The sequence below is a fragment of the Clupea harengus genome, chromosome 2 (genome assembly GCF_900700415.2).
Source record: "Clupea harengus chromosome 2, Ch_v2.0.2, whole genome shotgun sequence".
Lineage (NCBI taxonomy): Eukaryota > Metazoa > Chordata > Actinopteri > Clupeiformes > Clupeidae > Clupea > Clupea harengus.
This window is the reverse complement of record NC_045153.1, coordinates 28,560,857-28,582,765: the sequence shown is the minus strand read 5'-3', so window position 1 is coordinate 28,582,765 and position 21,909 is coordinate 28,560,857. Positions and strand designations below refer to the sequence as shown.

General features: G+C 46.3%; 1 protein-coding gene across 5 annotated transcripts in view; it reads right to left on the bottom strand.

The window, feature by feature from the left end:
• The window catches only part of tns1b (tensin 1b), a 143,048-nt gene that overhangs the window by 36,063 nt on the left and 85,076 nt on the right, over positions 1-21,909 (bottom strand). For all 5 annotated transcript variants that reach the window (XM_031559936.1, XM_031559925.2, XM_031559930.2 and 2 more), the window contains 13 exons: positions 20,647-20,688; positions 15,186-15,235; positions 13,139-13,310; positions 12,960-13,010; positions 12,745-12,867; positions 11,114-11,178; positions 10,294-10,377; positions 8,138-8,250; positions 7,324-7,384; positions 5,795-5,870; positions 3,757-3,886; positions 3,598-3,663; positions 3,374-3,502 (listed from right to left, as the gene is read on the bottom strand). In XM_031559936.1, the coding sequence (XP_031415796.1) occupies positions 3,374-3,502; positions 3,598-3,663; positions 3,757-3,886; positions 5,795-5,870; positions 7,324-7,384; positions 8,138-8,250; positions 10,294-10,377; positions 11,114-11,178; positions 12,745-12,867; positions 12,960-13,010; positions 13,139-13,310; positions 15,186-15,235; positions 20,647-20,688 (1,162 nt within the window). The remainder of the gene's footprint in view (positions 1-3,373; positions 3,503-3,597; positions 3,664-3,756; positions 3,887-5,794; positions 5,871-7,323; positions 7,385-8,137; positions 8,251-10,293; positions 10,378-11,113; positions 11,179-12,744; positions 12,868-12,959; positions 13,011-13,138; positions 13,311-15,185; positions 15,236-20,646; positions 20,689-21,909) is intronic.

Sequence of the window (21,909 nt, the reverse complement as noted above, 5' to 3'; positions counted from 1 at the left end):
ATTTATCTGGTCTGTCAACTATGCTTTTTTCGACCACAACTAGCAGCAAAATATATATATATATATATATATACATATATCGAAAGCAGTTCACGGATCAATTCACCCTCCGTTAGTGGGCTCGTTCTCCTCTGCAGTCCCTGCGGTTCACTCCCAGCCTGTATTGACCTGCTCTGTTGTGTAATGAGGCTTTGGTCTCACATTCACTCGCTCGCTCCTTCACCTCAATACTCCAGTCATGAGCGAGCTCTTTTCTCTACAGACGAATCACAAGAGTCGCAGAGCCATTGAATAGCTGCTCGCTCTCAGTCCGTGCCTCTCTTGTTGGAGACTACACACTCTAGAGTGGGGGCCATTGTATCTGACTGCACTGTTCCCTTGCCACTCTGTTTTCTGGGCACGTTTTAAAGAAAACATGCAGTTAGAGTTACTAATTACTTCGTCAAGGCGGGCTAATGAGCCCTTGAGCTGGCAGAGAGCATATTTAATTGCGGCGGGCTTTTCCAAACACCAGAATTTCCTGTATCTCATTTCTTGTGCTATTACCTGCAATCTCTCTCTCTCTCTCTCTCTCTCTCCCTCTCTCTCGCTCTGAAATACCCTCATTTTTCAAACGGCAAGGCTGCAGGGCTTGGCAGAGTGAAGTCATGGCAAAGCACAATGGCATGACGTCCGTCTGCTTATCTCCTCTCCGGAATCACTTAACTGGCCCCGCCGCTTGAATGGGACTGTTTGTCAATGTGCGATACGAGTTGGAATTCATGTGCAAATGTGCCCTTTCTGTTCAGCACCATTGGGTGCCCGTGGAGCATGGGATCTCGCGGTGCTCTGTGTGGGTTGCCATGTTCACTCATGTCCCCTGCACAAGCGAGAGATTTGCAATGGGATGTGGATGAGGGAGAGCTATGTCTCCCTGACCAGCAGGCCAGACTGAGCCAGGCCACGGATGGGGAGATTGGTTTACTCCCACCCCCACCATGAGCGGTGCCAGAAGGGAGATCAACACTTCCACTATTTCTGCGGTGCCTATTTAAAGGCCCAATTGGTCAAAGGTAGGGCCACTTTATGGCGGGTCAGATAGCCTGAAGGAGCAGGAGGGCAGGGCCCATGGTGATCAGAATGACCTGAGAGCATCTCAACTTTCCAGTCCTATAAGAGAACAAGGGTTATGCCAAAATTTCACTTCGAAAGTAAATACGATTTCAGAGTCTGCAGATATGTTTCTCTCTCTACAACAAGACAAATGCCTTTTTTTTCGAGGCATATCTAAGTAATTAAGAGGAATATAAAAAGATGATACTGACAGATTCTTCAAAATGTCAGCGATTCGTTCTCTTTTGCTTTCACTAGAACAATCCCAAAAGAAAACAGTGAAAACAATATAGGATATTTTAGCGTCTGGAACACTGTAATTCAGGACACGCAGCAGCTGTTTTGGGCATCCTGAATAGATAGGGTCGGTCAGAGAGTGACCAGTGATTCGGAGCCAGTGTCCGTGGCTAAAGGCTGGAATGTTTCACACAAGCCTTCAGATTGCTTGACTTCTCGGAAGCGCATCCGGAGGCTGAGAAAACTGGGTGGTGTTGAAACACTGTGGTCAGGGAAACATGCAGGACAATGTTGGTTGGTGGCACACACACACACATACACACACAAACAGACAGACACACACTCACTCACTCACTCACTCACTCATGCACGCACGCACGCATGCACACACACACACACACACACACAAACAGACAGACACACACTCACTCACTCACTCACGCACACACACACACACACACACACACACACACACATAGAGTGCATCATCTCAAAAGTGGATGTCAGTGAGAGACAAGAGCACAGACAGAGTGGTATGAACTGTTTGTTCAGTGTCCTTCCAGCGCTTCTTTCAGTCCTTATCTCCCCTCAGAGGTCACTTCACACAGTGCACAGATTACCTGTCTACCTAGACAGCCGCGTGCCTCTGAGCCTTGTATGGACATGCTGTGCTCCCGCACTGCAAATACACCACCAGAGGAGAAACTCTACTCAAATACACCACCAGAGGAGAAACTCTACTCAAATACACCTCCAGAGGAGAAACTCTACTCAAATACACCTCCAGAGGAGAAACTCTACTCAAATACACCTCCAGAGGAGAAACTCTACTCAAATACACCACCAGAGGAGAAACTCTACTCAAATCTGACAAGACCCTCTGTGCCTGTGCCTGAATTCTAAATGCCCTTTTTTTCTCGAGACCTTTGCTGTCAGCCACAGAGAGTAGCCCTATATTCCCTGACAGAAAGAACCATAAATACACTGTGACAGCACTTCTTTCGAAAGTGTCTGGATGACTAGGTGCCCCCATAGGGTTTAGAGTCATGTCACAGAGATGGGAGTATAGTGCAGGGAATACAGCCATTAGTGTCCCAGTGATGGAAATACACTGAATACATTCCTATTCTGAGGAAGTCTGGAGTAAACGGCCCCACTTCGGAACGATGCACTGCTGATGCGTTTTCTGCATGAGGACATGAAATGAGAGGAGATGAGAGAGTCAACTGAGAGGGATTCCATGGTTCCTCAGCAAAGGGCCTGGATGAACTGAGAGTGACCCCGGCGGGGCGTGTTTTCGGTTAGGCACACGTGTGAAAGGAGTCCTGTGAACTCGATTAAGTCTCTGATTGAATCAGAGCGTCGCTCGCACGAAAAACCCCGCCGGACGCTCCGACACAAGTCACCACACAACAGCTTACCAGCGGTGTACACAAACAGAGACGCGCCAGATAACTCAATCCCAGGGTGCACCGCATTCCTTCTGTGGCTCGCGGCAAGAAACACTGGCTCTTTAAAAGTGCATGATTTACTGGTGTGGAGTTATGAATGGGGGAAGGTGTGGACAGAGCATCATGGGTGGTCCGGTGACTCAGAAGGTCATGTGGGGTTGTGTTTTCCACACGTGAAGAAGAAAGGATGAAGTGTCTGTTATATTTATTGTGGATTGCACTTTCCAAAAACAGACTTCTCCTAGGGAGTAAAGTTTGTGTGTGTGTGTGTGTTTGTGTGTATGAGGAAGAGAATCTGAAAGCTTCAATAATTCAGCATCTACATGTGTTAGAATGTCTTTGAAATGAATAGTTATATATATACGGTACATTGGATTATCCTGTATTGATTTTCCAGCTATAAGAGCCATGGGTCCTCCTGTAGTTCTGTTATGTTCTCCTGTAGTAGTTCTGTACACAATAGAGAGCTCGTACACAGACACCAACACATTCCAAGCATTTTCTAGACAACCACACTACTTGACCTTCTTGCCATAAATCTGACATTGAAGATCACACCACCTTAACAGCTCAATCACTACAGCAGTACTCACCCTCCAAGGAGTCCTCACAACGTTGATTGAAATTCTCATAGGAGTCCCAGCGGATGAGGGGATCCTGGGTATTGTAGTCCACTGATACACTGGGGCCATTCTCCAGATGGTCCATACCTGAAGTGAAATCAGTAAGAACAGGCTCTAGCATGTGCATTTTTTTGTACAATAAATGTTACTTGCCTCTTTTATTTTGAGTATGAGAATTAAAAAAGGGTATTTACCATTAATTCTCTCTGGTCCAAAGGAGAACACAAACTCTACCTTTCCATATTCAGGAAATCTGTCATCTATAGGCCAGAACACAACAACAACAAAAAGATTTAGTGAACCTAGTGACAAATGAAGACACATAAGCAGCTATCATTTGGACTTATTTATACCTTTAAACGTCTCATCCAATTCATCTTTTCCGAACACAATTCCCAGGTCATGCACCGCACAGGTATGAAACTGCACCCGGAATATGACATCTCTGCAGGGACTTCGGAAACGTTTGTGATAGCACTTGAGCTGGGAAGAAGAACATTACACGCATTAAAAGGATTATTAAGAGACCTTCTTTTTCTTCACATGCGTGTGCCCAGGTGATTTTACTGGGCAAGTCAATGAGGCTAACATCATTGGAGAAAGGGCAATAGAAAAAAAGAATGTCATTCACTGGCATTTTCCAGATCCTGTTGCTCACTTTGCCAGTTTAGCTACGCATATAAACAAGCAAGAGAAAACAAAAGGATTATTATCCACCCCATTGCCATCCACACACGGGCGTTTTAAAGCCTCACTAAAAACCTGCAGAGGAAATGCTGCCCTTTCTGGGTTTGGCACAGTCTCCCTTCCCTTTTATAGGGACCTAGCATTTACAGGTACTAAAGGAATATTTAGCTCTATAATTTAAAGGGGAAAAAAAGGGAAAAGAAATCTTGACGTGAGGCACGCTAAGTGTGGCTAGCTAAGAGCTGCCTGGGACATTACGACTACATATCACCCTCTAAACGATGGCAGGAGATCAACAGTTTATGTTAACAAGAAACACTCACGTTTGGATGCAGTTGCTAACATGGAGCAGCACAAATCTGGGTTGATTAGATTAACTGATAGCTTTTTGTATCATCTGTGTCTCGTCTCTGTTACATGCTAGGCTGGGGGGGGTTCTTGCCAAATATGTCAGTTCAGCATATGTGAGATTTAGCAGCCTTGGCAAACCCATGTGGAGAAATAAAAAAATGCCTCAAGGCAATAAAGGAAATCTTATCCCACACATCATATAGCCCAGAACAGCTATAATTAAGATATTTAACCCTAGGGCAGATAGACTGGGAATGTACAGGTTTGCTATTTGCAGAGGCTGAAGCAAAACAAATACAGCAAACGAGAGGAAGAGATGGAAGATGGCCAAACATCCTGTGGCTAGCCATGGCTATAACACAGCCTTACGTGCTGCTGGTGCACTATTCCCACAGGGAGGAAAGAGCCCTTTTTTTCTGTCAAAGAAAAACAAACCATAATATGTCTTCAAGATATCTCGCATACTGGCTCATGCTAGGAAGTCATGTTAACAAAAGAATTCATGTACTTATGAGGGGGAATATTGGTATCACAGATAATTAATTAAACAAAGACTACATTACACTCTCTTTCCAAGGGGAAACACAATGTCATCAAAATGTCTAAAGATCCTACGCTGCAGGAAATGTCCAGCAAAATCTATTACCGTTGAGGACAGTTTTGATAATATATGGGGTTTGGATCCAACAACTGCCCTCTTATTGCAGGCCAACTTGTGCAGCTTTCAGGTAAGTGTTCTTTATAGATCAGCCTTGACAAAATTGTGATGGCTAAGGACAATTTAGAAAGTTAGGTCTTGAAATAAATAGCACAATGCAAGCAGAAAATGACTCAAGGTGATAGCTAAAGTGCACTGCCTGCCAGGCTCATCCATCAAAATGCTACACAGAGCACCAGTGCAAATAAATCAGTGGCTTCACTTGAACATGTTGCAAATGCAGTTTTAGTGGCGGCTAATATTTTCTGTGTGCTCTTGGAGGGGAAGTCTCGCGACGCCCCCCCTTGACATAGTGTTTTACAGCCAGTGTATTTTGCACTAATGAACAGCTGTAAATGGAGGTAGGAACCAAGCCAACAGTCCTTTCCTCCAGGTTTTATGACCATATTTCAAATATGAAACCTTAAGGACACACACACACGTGCACGAAGACACGCATACCCTGAGGATTAACAAAATAATGGAATTCCTGTTCCTAATTGGTCAGCATATGCTTCTCAACCATTGGTCAGCATATGGTTCCACATACTGAAACTAATTTCTGCATGAACCCAACTTGCAATCAGCAGTAGTGGGTCTGGGTCACTCAACTCAAAGGCAGCAACAATATAAATAACAAAGTGAAGTCCTCTTACCAGAATGTCCCCCTTCAGGAGCAGGCCAGGCTCAATGGTGATGCAGATGCTTGTCTGGCTGTCTCCCTGCACGTTACTGTGAACAGCAGACACAGGACAAGTGTTAGAGCCACGTTCAGTGGCCCCAGCAGGCCCAAGTAGACAGATCAACAAAGGGATTCATCAGGTGGCCTAATGCACAGGCCCCAGTGATCCATGAGGTGTGTGATTGGCCCTTCAGACTGCTTGAATGCTTGACATGAGACAGGCTGCTGGAAAGTATGACTGGAGGCCCGTGATGCTATTAGTGCCAGCATATGGGTGGTAATGGAGGCCAATGATCAAAGCATGAGGGAGAGAGCCAGAGAACCCTGTGATCCATCGCTCCGTTTCTCTTTCTCTGTCCCCCCCCCCTCTCTTTTTCTCTCTGATTCTCTCTCTCTGTGTTTCTATCGTCATATATTTCTTTTTAATTCTCCCTCCTTGTTTTTGTGTTAGTGTTTAGGTAGCAGTGCTGTTGTGAAGTGGAAGGGTTGCGCTGTGAGGCCCAGAGCCTGGAGCATGGGCTTCCTGTGTTGACTGTAAAAAAAAATGTCTGAATTTTCTGGTGCTCCCTCACAGGTGGAGATAATCATTGCCTAATCGCTTAACTAGGTCTTACGGTAAACTCTCCCACTCAAACACACTTACACAGACACACACACACACATAAAACAGGCATGCACACACACACACACACACACACACCATGGTGATAATATAATGAGACATGTGCCATAGCCTTGCACAGCTATGTGCAATACTGCACATATTCCCCCTTGAGAAGAAAAACTGGTGGAAAGTGTGCAAGACCCAGACCTGACAGGGAAAAACACAGCCTTGGTCTCCCTCTGGAGACATTAAGCTTTTAATGTTTTAACAGCGGATCTTATGGGAGAAGCAGACCACAGCCGTGCCACCCTGCGTGCCCTCAGCGTGGGCACCATCTGGGAGGAAACCTCTCCCCTCACTTCACAGCCCCATAATGCCAGCCATTATAGTGCTAGGCACATGCCCAACTATAGGGTCTGGTTGGGTGGTGTATGGGTGACGGGTGATGGTGCGTGAGAACAGGGGGTGCTGGTTCAGGTACTCCACCTACGTGTCATGAGGCATGACAGCATCTCTATTTCCTAATGAAACCCTGTCACCAATAACAACTGCGCCACAGTAAATCACTGAACGCTGAAACTGAAGATGCAGTCACACAATAACACATCATGACTGCACGCCTCAGCTGCACATGGACTCGCGGGTGAGAGCGCGTGATACCCCACCTCCTCCCTTCCTGTGTTTGTGTGTGTATGTGTGTGTGTGTGTGTGTGTGCCTGTTAAAGTGTGAGGGGGGTGGGGTTGCTGGGCAGGGCTTTGAGTGTACGAAAGAGTTTGTCATTGGAGCGTTCCAAGCCTGTCGCATTGGGCAGTCGGCCAACACGGTGCAAATGAGGGAGAGTTAGCAAGGCAGAGAAGGGAGGGAGAGAAATAAAGAGAGAGAGAAAAAACGGTCTTACTAGATCCCAGATGTGTAGACCGGCTGCATGGCTTGGTAGATCTTGAGGAAAGGGCGGCAACCTGAAAAGCCATCAGCGAAACACAAGGGGAACAAAAACAAGAGGTTAGTGTTGACGGAGAAAGAGCGCCAAACAACGCGAAAGAGGGGGGGGGGGGGGGGCTGCTGGGAGCCCAGGCTGAGCGGGAGCCTGGCCAGGGACCCGCCCTCTTTAACACCAATGCATCCAACAACAAACACACACACACAGATACACACACACACACACACACACAGATACACACAGATACACACACACACACAGATACACACACACAGATACACACACACACACACAGATACACACACACACACACAGATACACACACACACAGATACACACAGATACACACACACACACAGATACACCCACAGATACACACACACACACACAGATACACACACACACAGATACACACAGATACACACACACACACAGATACACGCGCGTAGACAGACGGAGCGAGCCTCTCTTGGCCCAGAGACTTCATCACCCCTGTGTGGTCCCTCCTAAAGCGCTCAGGTGTGTGGAACGCTGGGTACATCACTACATGCTCTGTCAGCCCCTTAGCTTTACAATGAGGCGTACGAGACGAGGCTGTGTGTGTGTGTGTGTGTGTGTGTTTTTTAGGATGTTGGTCTAGTTGCCCAGACAAGCCTCAAAGGTGGGCTGTGAAATAACAAATCATCAAGAGGGACATGCTAATGCAAGATAAAAGAAAGAGAGAGAGGGGGGGGGAGGTTGGAGATAGAGTTAGAGAGAAAGATGACCTCACCTCCTTTTGACTCAAAGTTGGGGATGCCATGCATGATGACATGATGCAGGAAGAGGGGCTTGTTGTTGATCTTGATATGTCCTGACAACAACCCACTGAAGTACTGCACATACCTGGAGAGAGACGGACAGAAAACCACAGTGAGAGAGAGAGAGAGAATCACAGACAGAAAACAACAGTGAGAGAGATTCACAGACAGTGAGAGAGAGAGAGAGATTCACAGACAATGAGAGAGAGAGAGAGAGAGAGAGAGAATCACAGACAGAAAACGACAGTGAGAGAGAGAGATTCACAGACAGTGAGAGTGAGAGAGAGAGATTCACAGACAGTGAGAGAGAGAGAGAGAGAATCACAGACAATGAGAGAGAGAGAGAGAGAGAATCACAGACAGAAAACGACAGTGAGAGAGAGAGATTCACAGACAGTGAGAGTGAGAGAGAGAGATTCACAGACAGTGAGAGAGATAGAGAGAGAAAATCACAGACAGTGAGAGAGAGAGAGAGAATCACAGACAGTGAGAGAGGGAGAGAGAGAATCACAGACAGTGAGAGAGAGAGAATCACAGACAGAAAGAAAGAGTTGGCACACTGGCAAATACACAGGCCCACACATTTGTCAAGATGTCTCACCACAACAAAGAGTGAACAGTAAACTATCTACTGCTTGGATGAGAGTCCCAAGTCTCCAGTGTGAATGCTGCTAGGCAAGAAGCAACCTAAAGGCTCTGAGACAGGAAGCACTTTGAGGCCTCTGTCTGTTATAAACAAGGAAAAAAACTCCGGCCACATCACATCTGAAGCTTCTTTTCCTCTGAGAATGACACTGACCACAAGGCGAATGTCTCTCTGGCCACAGACCCAGGGTTGGTCTTCCATGGTGCAGTGTGCACCCTCACCACGGCCCCCTCCAGTGTGGGATTCAGACTTCCCAGGAAGTCCAAGCCCACTGGGCCTCTGTTTTCCTGCTGAACACTCCCATCACGATGGGACTTTCCATCAACAGGAGCCCATTGCTGTGTGTGTGTGTGTTTTGGAGAGGCTGCAGGGACTACGGCTGAGTGAGCCGAAAGCTTATCTTAATTAGGCGTGAGTGTCTGACCACCTCTTATGTCAGCTTTAAATACTCGACTACCGCACATTGATTACATAATGCATTTGGATAAAAAGGGAAGAGGATTCTGTCTGTGTGTGTGTGTGTGTGTGTGTGTGTGTGTGTGTGTGTGTGTATATGTGTGTGAGACTGAGGTGTTGTGATACGATCAGTTAATGTCAGCCATTTTTACACCTCTGCTTAATATGCATGCACAGGTAATCGTGTATCATTGTAAATAATATGAGGTAAAATGGAATTCGCACAGAGTGGAAAGTCTGCGAGGAAGTGTGAGTGGGTCTTTGCAGGGCGCAGCGCAGCGCAGCGGCTTTAAGATACTGGTTTGGCACGTCACCGTCGTGCATGCCTCCCATAATAACTGCAGACTGCTGGGCCCTGGCTGCAGCCTAATTATATCTCAGTCAGGAAATAGCAGCAACGGAGGCCTAGCACTCAAACACGGGACGCCTGGCCTCCGGGAGAGTCACGGTAAGACGTCTCCAAGCCCAGCACAAGCCACCCACCCACAGCCCATGTGCACAGGGCCCAGTCTGCAAGTCTACAGAGGCGACGTCTGGAGAGATTGTGCTTTGATCCAAGCTTTCACTTGGTGTGAAAGAGCAGAGAATACGACGATTTCAATAAAAACCAACAGCCAGATGCATTATGTTCTATGCATGGTGCTAAATCTTTCTTGAGCCATTCATGTTGGTATAATGCTAGTCAAAAGCTTTTCATGTTGGAATAATAGAGGGATTAAAGGTGACTTTGTGTACACCAGACAGTGTTAGATGATCAGACAGTCACCCCATGTGACTTGCAAAGAACAATTGCAGAAACTTTTCACCTTCCTCATACACCTATTTACATTTTGAAACCCCCATATGACACAATTGCAAAGAGAACATTCCAATTAATTAAAAATGTACATAGCAACATAGTTACACACTATTTCAGAAAAGGTATGTTCTTTTCTTCTGGAATGAAACCTGTTGGCTTGTAAATGGACCTAATATGGACCCCGAGAGGCAAGGTAAGCTGCAGGGAGGAAGTGGATTGAGACTGACCTTTTCTGGGAGGGCTGGCCAACAGGAAGCACTTTATCTTCATAAAACCTCTTCATGGCAAACCTGTCCAGGGCCTGGTCAGCACTGCATTCGAAAAGAAACATTTTCTCAGCTTCTGGACCTTCGAAGGCCTAATATGTAGACCTGATCTCTTCTGGACCTTTGAAGGCCTAATATCTAGACCTGATCTCATCTGGATCTTTGAAGGCCTAATATCTAGACCTGATCTCTTCTGGACCTTTGAAGGCCTAATATCAAGACCTGATCTCTTCTGGACCTTTGAAGGCCTAATATCTAGACCTGGTCTCTCTTGTCTATTCTCCTTGGCATCATTGTTTATTTTTGTTCAAGTATTTTTCGGTTTAATGTCTTTCGCTGAAACATTCCAATCCAATACAAACAGACCCAATAAAGGGTTCGCCCAAGATCCCTTTATTGTGCTGTTTGTATTGGATTGGAATGTTTCGGTGAAAGACATTAAACCGAAATCTAATTTAGCACCAAGCTTCTGAGCTGGCTTTGCATGGAGCCAGATAGGAAACTTGACTGCTGCACAAATTAATTCGATGATTTTTTTAAATCAGAATCTCGAGACACATTGGGACATTTTTCTCTTTTTTTTTAGGCAGGGGATGTTTGAGTCCCCCTCTGACCCAACCACCCACCCACTCACTTCCTCTTTCTCTTCCCCTCACATGCAGTCCAACGTGCTGCGTGTCTCGTGACGAAGGATTAAAACCCATCCCATGAACACTCAAAAACACCTGACGTAATTCCATAAACGCAGACAGCCTGGCTCTCATGAGGAGTCCAGTCTCACCTTGCTGATATGTTGCTGTAGTGCATATATGCTGCGACCACAACACCAGTTCTCCCTCGGTTTCCCTGAGAAGAGAGAAAAGACAAAGAGACTCAATCACCTGTGTGCATATTTGATAGGACTTGTGGTGGTGATTTATTGGCTACACAGAAATTAGCCCGCAAGCAGCATTTGTTTCATGACGCACTGTTCCAAATAAATGTTACATAACAAGCGTTAGGAGCCAAAACATTTCTCCGCTGGGTACTTTTTTAAGGTACGTCTCCTCGTATGCCCTCTCATAGAGTTTCCCTGCTTCAGTGTTTACTGTTATATGGGGACACACATAACCCCAATTTGTGTGTGTGTGTGTGTGTGTGTGTGTGTGTGTGTGTGTGTGTGTGTCTAGATTGGTAGAGTTTGTGTTTGTGTGTGTGTGTGTCTAGATTTGTAGAGTTTGTGTGTGTGTGTGTGTGTGTCTAGATTTGTAGAGTTTGTGTGTGTCTGTCTAGATTAGTAGAGTTTGTGTGGGTGTGTGTGTCTAGATTAGTAGAGTTTGTGTGTGTGTGTGTGTCTAGATTAGTAGAGTTTGTGTGTGTGTGTGTGTGTAATCCAATACACCCCTTCGACTGAATACCCAGTCCCAACCGCTTACTCATTCACTCCACTTTCTGCCAAAGCAAAGAAGCAACACAGGTTACCATGACGACGTTCTGTTTGCTACTTCCTGATCATTTTTCTTTTTTTTTCTCCCCTTATTTGAGGGGCCATGTTTTCCTACAGGCTATTTATTTGTTTTGCGAAGAGAAGCCATCCACTGGCCTATCAATCAGTGTTTTTCCATGGAGATACACACAGGCTTTTGGCACCGGCGGGGGCATGGTTAACAGATCACAAAAAACAACCACCAGCAACTGCATTCAGTAAATGTTTCAATCCCGCTCTCTCCAGCTGGCTTCACAGCTCCATTACGACGAGCTAGGAGCTCGCCGGTGTGTGTGTGAGCTGACATTTCACACAATGCTGGGAAGGAGGCTGAGAAATGGGCACGGCCGAGTGTGAGACGCTGTTTTTCAACCATTTGTCTTTTGGGCCTGGAATTCCTGTCATTAACAATGTCAACACACATGTGCCCACACGATACTGGTCTAGGAATTCTTGAGGGAAACGGGAATGTTTTATCTCTCATCGCTCTTCTGAAGTGTAAGTGTATGTTCGAATGTAAGGATGTGATCACGGAGAGAGCAGAAGGCGGAAATCGGACACAGGGAAGTCAACATCAGGGAAGCTTCCACAAATGTTGTCAAGGAGACGACACACAGAACAAACTGTATATAATCTGAAGCATAAATAGTTACTGAAAGTGGTTGCATTACTGCATTACTACCCTGTGTGATGCATTGGTTGTAAGGAAAAAAAACACATAACAGAGGAGACATCTATTTGTACAGAGAAGGCATCTACAGACTGTGATCTGCAGACTGCTCTACAGGGAACTAATGGTGATCGCAGGGGCAGTGGTCGTCCACTCTCATTCTCAGGCCTTGGTACAGCAGTTAAAGACCACAGACTGACAACGCCATCTACTGACTCAACACAGCTCACCAATATAGGAAGGACATGTATGTACAAATAGAAAACAGACTCTTTACCTTGTTGTGCAGCACCACTACGTTATGGCTGTCGGCGTTCAGCCAAGTGTCCATGGCCTTGCAGATGCTGCAGATTTTGTCCAGGGCAGGGGCATGGTGGTCCGGCCAGCCAAAGTCAAGCACCTGTGGACGCACGGAGGGAAACAGTCAGATGGAACTGGAGTGAGAGAAAGAGATACAACTGAAACAGAAAGCCTGTGGAATCCGGCTCTTACTTTGGGATTCAGTTGGGTGATGTCATAGCGCTTCTCACTGAGGTTGAAGAGCTGCAAACGAAACCACCTCAACGTGAGAAAACAACCTTTACACAGCACACACCACCACATCCTCAACGGCAGGCTTCCACCACGTAAACCATGTGGTGAAAAACAGAGCAGGGCAGGTCTAGGCTCACCAAGTAATGGTCCCCATGTTTGGACCTGAGCATGGTGGCCACCTCCTTGAGGTTGGCACTGTAGCTCAGCTCCTCCACGCTGCTGGGGAAGGACACAGAGATGATGCGCTCGGTGATGTACACCAGGTCCACCTCATAGTTGTCCTCCATGGCCTGGATCAAACTTAGGCTCCTAAAGGAAAGACGGAGAGTTGGGATTAATGTAGAGAGAAAGAGTGCAGGAAAGACACATCTAAAGAGACGTAATACGTTCCCACACATATTAATATTATATATGTCCCATACATGTTTATGAAGCGCTTGTCTAAGAATGTTAAACCTTAAATTGTTTTACATGCCCCGGGGCACATGAAACAACCAATCAAGACTGTTCTTTCATGTGATATTTGGATGCCCTGGGGCACATGAAACAACCAATCAAGACTGTTCTTTCATGTGATATTTGGATGCCCTGGGGCACATGAAACAACCAATCAAGATTGTTCTTTTTATGTGATATTTGGATGCCACATTTCAGTGGTACACAGAGCGTTCAAAGCACCCCATGTGTTTCCTGTAGTTCCACTTGGTTTGCTCAAGACTAGACAAAAGCAAAGTTTTTTTAAAAAGGCCTTCACACGTAAATCTGCCATCACCGGAGACGTGGAGTGAGCCGTCCATAGGAGCTGGCCTGTTTGTGTGTGCCTGTCTGTGAGCTGGTGCTGCCGTCACTCAGAGCGAGGCGCGGCCCGGACCTCTGGTCCTTTTCCAGAAGCGTCCGCGTGCTCAGGCAAAATCTGTTTCCCATCAAGCTCAGTCGATAGCCCTGTTTTGCATATCGGCTCCAATAAGTTGTGTATATCTCTCCACAGGCAATTGCGACTCAGCACAGAACGCACCGTGCCCCACTTCAACAAACACATGTGTGAAACCTGCTTTTGACCACTACAATAAACAACGTGCTCTCGCTCTCTCCATAGAACTTCCCATTGTTGCGCAATAGGTTAGCGTAATAAATTCCACCAATCATTATGGGAGTGTTTGGTGAAAATCAGCATTTGGCAGACAGAGGTTGTACACACTAAGGACCAGCCCAAACACAAAGAGCTGCAATATTGATTCTACTCAGTATTTGACAGACTCTAAGTCTGTTGGTACAGTCAGAGCTTGGCCTGCTGTATTGGGGCGTCTAGTTCCTGCAAGCAGTGAGTGGGACATACTAGCTCCATATGTCATTCCTAAAGGCATGCATCAAGGGTGACGCTGAATTAGTCACCAGTGGTCCACACTCAAGGGCTAATGTTTCTTCTGGCAGGAAGAAAGAGAGCTTCCTGAATCAAAGCTATCTCTCAACATGTAGCAGTTAGCAAACAATAAACATGGCACAAGTCAAAAGGACCTTTTGGAAAAATAATAAAAACAACTTGTCAGATGTGAGCACTCGTGTCTTTGTGCCCAGTTAGCTTGTTAGCTAGATGTGAAAGGCCCTTTTGATTTGGGTTCTTTGCAGAGATCTCTAGATAATTTATTTAACACAAGCCAACAATTCAGTTGAATTCAAAATATGGGGTCAAACTGATCGGCATAATGAAGTTTGATGTTTGATGAATGCTTTCATTAAAGTGTTCTGTGAGAGCGTGACACTGGGTTGATGTTTTTCAAAGCCATCTTGCGTCACTTCAAAATCATTCAATTATATTTTAAATCGCAAAATCATTATCAAAATCATATATTTTAAATCTGTGAATCATTTATAGCCAATTCCCACTCACACTGAAAGCAGTGTACTGTTCTTGTTGCTATTATGCCACATTGGTGTCGTGTGGGAATGAGAGCCAATGTTGTGAATACAGCGTGTGGTGGAGAAGAAGCCTATCAGAGACATAGGGCTCATCATACTCCACATGCTGTCCCAGTGTTTTACATGCTATTAAACAGGCTTTCACTATTACAGGCTTTTCACAAGAGAATTGAAATGGTTCACTTGGGATTTTAAATAAATTGTATTGAATTTTGTATCTTGAAATAAACAGAGCTATTTTCAAGCTAAACGCCCTAATGGCCTTACCTTGATGGTCTGCGTCGGGACTCCATGCTCTTGGACGACTTTGTCGAGCCCTGAGAAAAAGCCAAAACCACCACTTAGCAACTGTTTTGAAACAATAAATGCACAGTTGTGTCATAGTCCATGACACATAATGAATCCATTAGTCATTATATACACATGATACATTTACAAAGCATGTTTGATGAAAACCAATTAAACAACATGTTGAGATACAATGTATGAAACAGCTTATCCCTCAATGGGACCATGAAAATGCCATACTCCTCCTATTGGAGCCACGATGATCAACATTGGGTAGAGAGTTGATGAAACTGGTTTTGTTGTTGAGATGCTTTGCTATGTTTATATGCCATTGGGATGGAAGTCCTCTGGCGTCAAGACCATTCATGGAACGGTGATCAGATACAACAGCGGACCACGAGCCGTGACTCACAAGACGTTTCCCAGGACATCACCCAGAAGTGTCTGCTGTTGAAATGAGATAATTTCTCCTGTCACCAAACCCCCCCGATCTCACGGATGTGTGACACATTGGCATTTCCACCGCTCCGTTTCTGCCCTGGTGCCACTCAAACACCAGCGGTGCTGGAGAAACCCCTTATCTCCTGGGGAGGTCACATATACTGCAGTGAGAGAGGGTGTGTGTGTGTGTGTGTGCGTGTGTGTGTGTGTGTGTGTGTGTGTGTGTGTGTGTGTGTGTGTGTGTGTGTGTGTGTGTGTGTGTGTGTGTGTGTGTGTGTGTGTGTGTGTGTGTGTGTGTGTGTGTGTGGGAGGGGGGATGCTCTGATGTCCCTTTCGTCTCTCATTTCCCTGGGCCATGCTGCCCTGTCTCCTCTCATCCGTCCAAACCTCTGGTTAGCCACCGCAGCGGAGCCCACGGCCCTCGCTCCTCCTTTCATTAGGGTCCACAGATGCTATGTGTTTTGACAATGCCCATCCCTCTTTCAAGGGGTCCCCTCTTTTAATGTGTCATGTGTATAAATGTGCCGGCGTAGATTAAAGACACCCAGAGTGTGTGTGTGTGTGGGGGGGGGGGGGGGGTTGTGTGTGTGATGTTATATCAGTATTTCATGTTAAACACTCCAATATGCCAAAGCGGGCATCCAAAATAGTACAGGACAAACTCACCCCAAAGACAGAGAACTTTTAGAGTGCGAAACTGATGCGTTTCAGAAAGCTGCTTCTCTAATTCAAGGGAGGCTGGAATAATCACTCCCAGAAAGGCTAAACTTGTCAAGTTGAAGCCTGCTGAAACAACACGCAGGCCAGCTCTGTGTTCACAGGAGATACCTCCTTTCGCATGGATACAGAAACCTCAGGAGAAGAAAAAGCTTCCACTCAACAGCCAAATGACAGACTGCACCCAGGACTGACCAGGAAAACTAGAGGGAAACAATGCTTTTAAAGTGCAACAAAAATGCCACTGTGTAATTACAGCAAACAAGCCATGGCTGATATACACAAACAGAGGACGGAGAGCTTTTGCCGCGTTAACTATAAAAAATATTTATAATACAAAAAATATTTGTGCACTTTCAAGCTCTTATGGGGAGGCAAAAGTAGTCGTCTCCCAAATTCAAACCACCACAAAATTCCCTCTCACCTCTTTTCTTTCAAACAACTTCTGAAAATGGAATCTCTGTGATTTTATGATCCAGAGCTAAAAACTGAGAAATAATATACAGCTAGCCTGCTCAAAGATTCCATTAACAGACTATAAATGGACGTAAACACTATTAAGGCCGCTCTAGCGCTCAGCTCGCGTCTTGCTATGATCTAGTAGATCTTGCCATTAAATAATGTGAGTTTACCCCTAAAAATGGATATATAAAGTCACAACAGATGCCTAGAGGCACACTCCAAGAAGAAGCCAAAAAGTACATGGTGGTTGTACATTTGGAATGAGATCATCAAGATTGCCTAGTACAAGACATTGGTATTAAAACACATCATAGAGAACTCTACCCCCAAAAAAGCATTCCCCTCTCTGTCCAACACAAACTAGCATGTTCCCCCAAAACCCCAGTCGGCCTTCCTCTGCTCCCGGCGTATCACACCGCGTCAAGCCGCAAGGCAACGGTCTCCAGAGGCGCTCGGCGCTCGCTCGCCTCCACAGCCCACAATTACGACCCCCCAAACGACTGCCAATAGAGGGGGAGGTACGGGGGTGGAGGGGGGTTTGAGAGGTGGGGGTGGGGGGCTTTCTGCTGTTTCATGATCAAAACCAGCTGGAGGCCCCGCTTACGAGCAGGCCCAACAAATTAACCATCAGAGGGAGAGAGCAGGGAACACAGAGAGAAGGCGGCGGTGGGGGGTTGGTGGTAGGGGGTAGAGGCGAGATCTGAGAAAATGAAACAAAGTTCCACAACGAGCCCGAAGAGAAGCAGTGAGAGGCAAGGGCACAGAGGAAAAGGTAAGGAGAGAAAAGGGGAGACCAGGTCTGCTGCCGCCGACCCCGAGGAGCCTACCTTGAACAGGTACCCTGTGCTCCACCTCCAGGCCGTTCTGATGGAGGAGAGGCGTCTCCTTAGCGAGCCGCCAGGGTTCATCGCTCGGAACGAGCGCTTTCTCTCCCGTTCCATGTCCCCTATAGCTCTCCCTCTCGTTCCCAAGGCAGAAAAAGGGCTCTATTTTGGGCTTGAGCCGCTTACAGGATGCCACATGCCTGGCGTCGATCTACACTGGACTCCAGTTGTTTTTCTTCAACTCTCTAGCTCCCTTGTTTTTCTCCCTCCCTCTCTGTCTCTCTCTCTTTCTCTCTCACCCGACCTCCCTCCTTCCTAACCTCTCTCCTCCCTCCCTCCCTCCCTCCCTCTACCGTATGTCAGAATCTCCTTCAGTCTCTTACTCACTCTCTCTTCCCTCTTTCTTGCTGTCTTCCACTCTCCACCCTAACTTCTCTCAACCTCTCTCCTCCCTCCCTCTCTCTCCCTCCCTTTTTCTCTTTCTCCTACCCTTGTGTTGGCATCCACATTTGTTTGGATCTGTTCTCCCTGCTGCCCCGCGGTGCCTCACGGGGGTCAAACCCTCATCAGCTGACTGCAGCACTGAGGATCGAATCATCCATCTGGCACTTTAACCCCCCTCTTGACTGGAGAACCTTCATCACTTTAACCCCCCTCCTGACTGGAGAACCTTCATCACTTTAACCCCTCACCTGACTGGGGAACCTTCATCACTTTAACCCCCCTCCTGACTGGGGAGCCTTGCTGATCTCCATCAGAAATCTAATATAGGACATATAGGGATCGGAACTAAGCTCTGGACTTTAGGCTGAATCCCCCAAAATGGTCCATATAACTCTCAGTCATACATAGGGCTCTGGAGCAGTGGAGTTGCTCTGGAAGTTGGAACTCTGAGGTGCCCCTTGAGGTGCCCCATGAAGGAGAGAATGGATGGACTGGGAGAGCAGACATCTCCTTTGGGCACGACTGGTGGTGAAGGCATTCACAGGGTCAAAAACACCCATGAATAGGCAGACATTGGGCATCGCTACATGCTTAGCATATCTGAACTGGTCTATCTGCAAACTCAGTTTATGAAAAAGATGTTCAGAACTTGTGAAAGCATGTGAAAATAAAACGTAACTTGAAACCTCGAAAGCTTGAGGCGAGTCACTAACAACATCATGTTTGGAGATGGACCAAATTTGGTGAAACAGAGACAAAGAAGACGAAGGAGAAAACAAAGTGGGCATTGCACTTAAGGTCACAGGATAAAAGCTCTCTGAGGTTGGTTATCATGAGTCGCGGACGTCAGCGCCACCACAGTGTAATGCCCATGAGAATGCCATGGGCAAACAGGGTCCTATGATGCTTCAGCTGCTGCTGGTGCCCTCTTCATTATTGGATACAGGGGACAAACTGGGGCTAAACATGAGGCTGTGTGTCATAATACACACACACACAGATACACACACACACACACACACACACACACACATATATATACACTATCTTTCTCTCTCTCTCTTTCTTTCTCTCTGTCTGGCTCAGATATATGATTCACGCCAACAATAACGCATGATGATGAATGATATGCTCAAGATATTGCTATTTTGAGCAACAACAGTCTCGGATTGTCTTGGCCTGGAAATATAAAAATACAACTACGTCTGGAGTAATCAGTCTGCAATAATTCAATCAGCGCAACCGCAGCTTAAACCACTGGCATTCCGTGTTTAATGTTGCTTGGCTAAATCCCACTGATCTCATAGAGTTCCCGCGTCAGATCTCACTCACGGAACCATGGAGCCTGTTTTAAAAGATTAGAGGTCAAGTCCCGAGTCATTTTTCTTTGTTTCACTCAGGAGACGTTGTAGAGCTGCTATCATGCTGTGTCTCAAGGTCGCACACACACACACACACACACACACACACATACACACAAAGACACACACAGAACACTATATTTTTTCCTCTTAAACATGGGGCTGCATCTAAACTACGGACCATAACTCCTAGCTGCAATGTGATACTTCCTTTCTGAAAACTAAATAAGAACCAGGCGAAGCCAGTGCATGACTCCTATGCTCGCTATGCAGGAGATGAGCTGTATGAGCTCCACACTCCCATTCTGAGCAGCGGGGAATCGCTCCACTCCCGAGCCAACTCTGCACAACCTGACAGGGAAAATTGAATTTAAAGCGCTGTGCACACTTGTATATATTACTCACAAAACACAATGGAAAACAAACAGGGCAAGTGCGCGCGCTTAAACGCATCCATATGGATCGGCGCGCAGCAAGGACACAACCTTCCCTTTACATACTCTTGCGCAATGCTTGCACAAGCGGTGGGGCAGTAAAACACAGCAATGATAAACTCCAGAATGCTCATGACACACACACACACACACACACACACACTCACACACACACAATGGCTGGCTGAGCCTTCCCCCACTCTGTCCCCCTGGGCCTGCTGAAAGTGATGCAAACCCATATGGAATCCTGCATAACAGCGTCTGCCGTTTCCTTGGATCAACGCAAAAAGTCGACTGTTACTCATACGCAGCTGCGGTCGGGCAGGGGTGCTTGTTTTTCGCCCGGGCAGCGGAATGGAGAAGGAGAAGAGGAGTGCGTTCGAAGGAGAGGGGATTAAGGCGGTGGAGTGGTTATGGGCATGGAGGCATAAAGGCCTGAGCGATGGTATGATGTTTGTGCTGGTGGTCCACTCCACTGATTGGATAGTTTTGTTTTTCAGGAATCCTCACCAGGGAGCCCAATCCTGAGATTCTTGGGTCAGTGTTCATCTACCCATCTACCCCTAGCCTCCAGTAGGATTAGTATTGTGTATCATGTGTCCTATTGAAGTGGGAGATTAGATCTTTAGAGCATTGACAGTGGGCCCTCATATTCAAAATGGGGCCGTTCTGCTGGTTCTGTTGGTTGTTTATATAAGCTACTATATCCCTTTCCCCAAGAAGAAGAAGAAGAAGAAGAAGAAGAAGAAGAACTCACCGTAGTCTCTACATGCTTCAACGGGATGTCGTTACTGGGAGCCTGCAAGAAGAGAAAAGATGGGAGAAACAATGAGAACAATAAGGTCAGGCAAGAGTGAGTGTGTGAGAGAGAGATAGGTAGATAGAGAGAGAGAGAGGGAGAAAACAAGTATTTGAGCAGCTGTACATTCTCATCATATAAAACAAAGACAAAGCTACAGAGACTACCAAAGCATACAGAGACACGGCTGCAGCAACATGCAGCTCATTGCAGCAGGGAATGAATGAGGCTTTGCCTGATGAACTTTACTCCTAACACCTCTATGGATACACAGCCAAATAGAAAGTTGATAATCTGTCTTGTTTTATTCTCCTTTCAACTATAAAAAAAACATACAGGAAATTTGCTCCAGCGTGATCAAAACTGCGCCAGCTTTGTGACTTTCTTGTCAGAAAAGTGGGGCATAATGAGATTAGAAAGGATTGAAAAAGTTGGCGTAATGTCTCCCGGTAGCGCCCGTGTTAGCGGTGCCCTCTATGTGCTCTAAACACGGCCCCCTCAGTGAGCATCTCTGTGCATGGCGTGACGTGACGTGATGCGACGTGAGTGCCTGTAAATATAGTGCAGCCAGTGTGGTCACTACACTACACACTACACTACACACTATAGTGTGGTCACTACACTACACACTACACACTACACACTACACACTACACTACACACTACACACTATAGTGTGGTCACTACACACTACACACTACACTCTACACCCTACACCCTACACACTACACACTACACACTACACACTACACCCTACATCCTACACTACACACTATAGTGTGGTCACTACACACTACACTACACACTACACACTACACACTATAGTGTGGCCACTAAACTACACACTACACACTACACACTACACTAATCACTATAGTGTGGCCACTACACTACACACTACACACTACACTACACACTATAGTGTGGTCACTACACTACACACTACACACTACTCACTACACACTATAGTGTGGCCACTACACCCTGCTGAGGAGGAGGGCAGGTCTGGACTGGGCTCAGTGCGTAGGAGCATCGGTAAACAGCCTGTGCAAATATTTAGACAAGGAGAACTCATCTCCTCCGTTAGGTAAAGAGTAGGGGAAGAAGAGGGGGAAAGTAAAAAGAGAGAGAGAGAGATAGAATCTGCCCATCTTCCCCAACAGCACCATATACAGCCATGGAGCTGCAGCACAAAGCCAGTGCTCCATCAACACAGAGGAG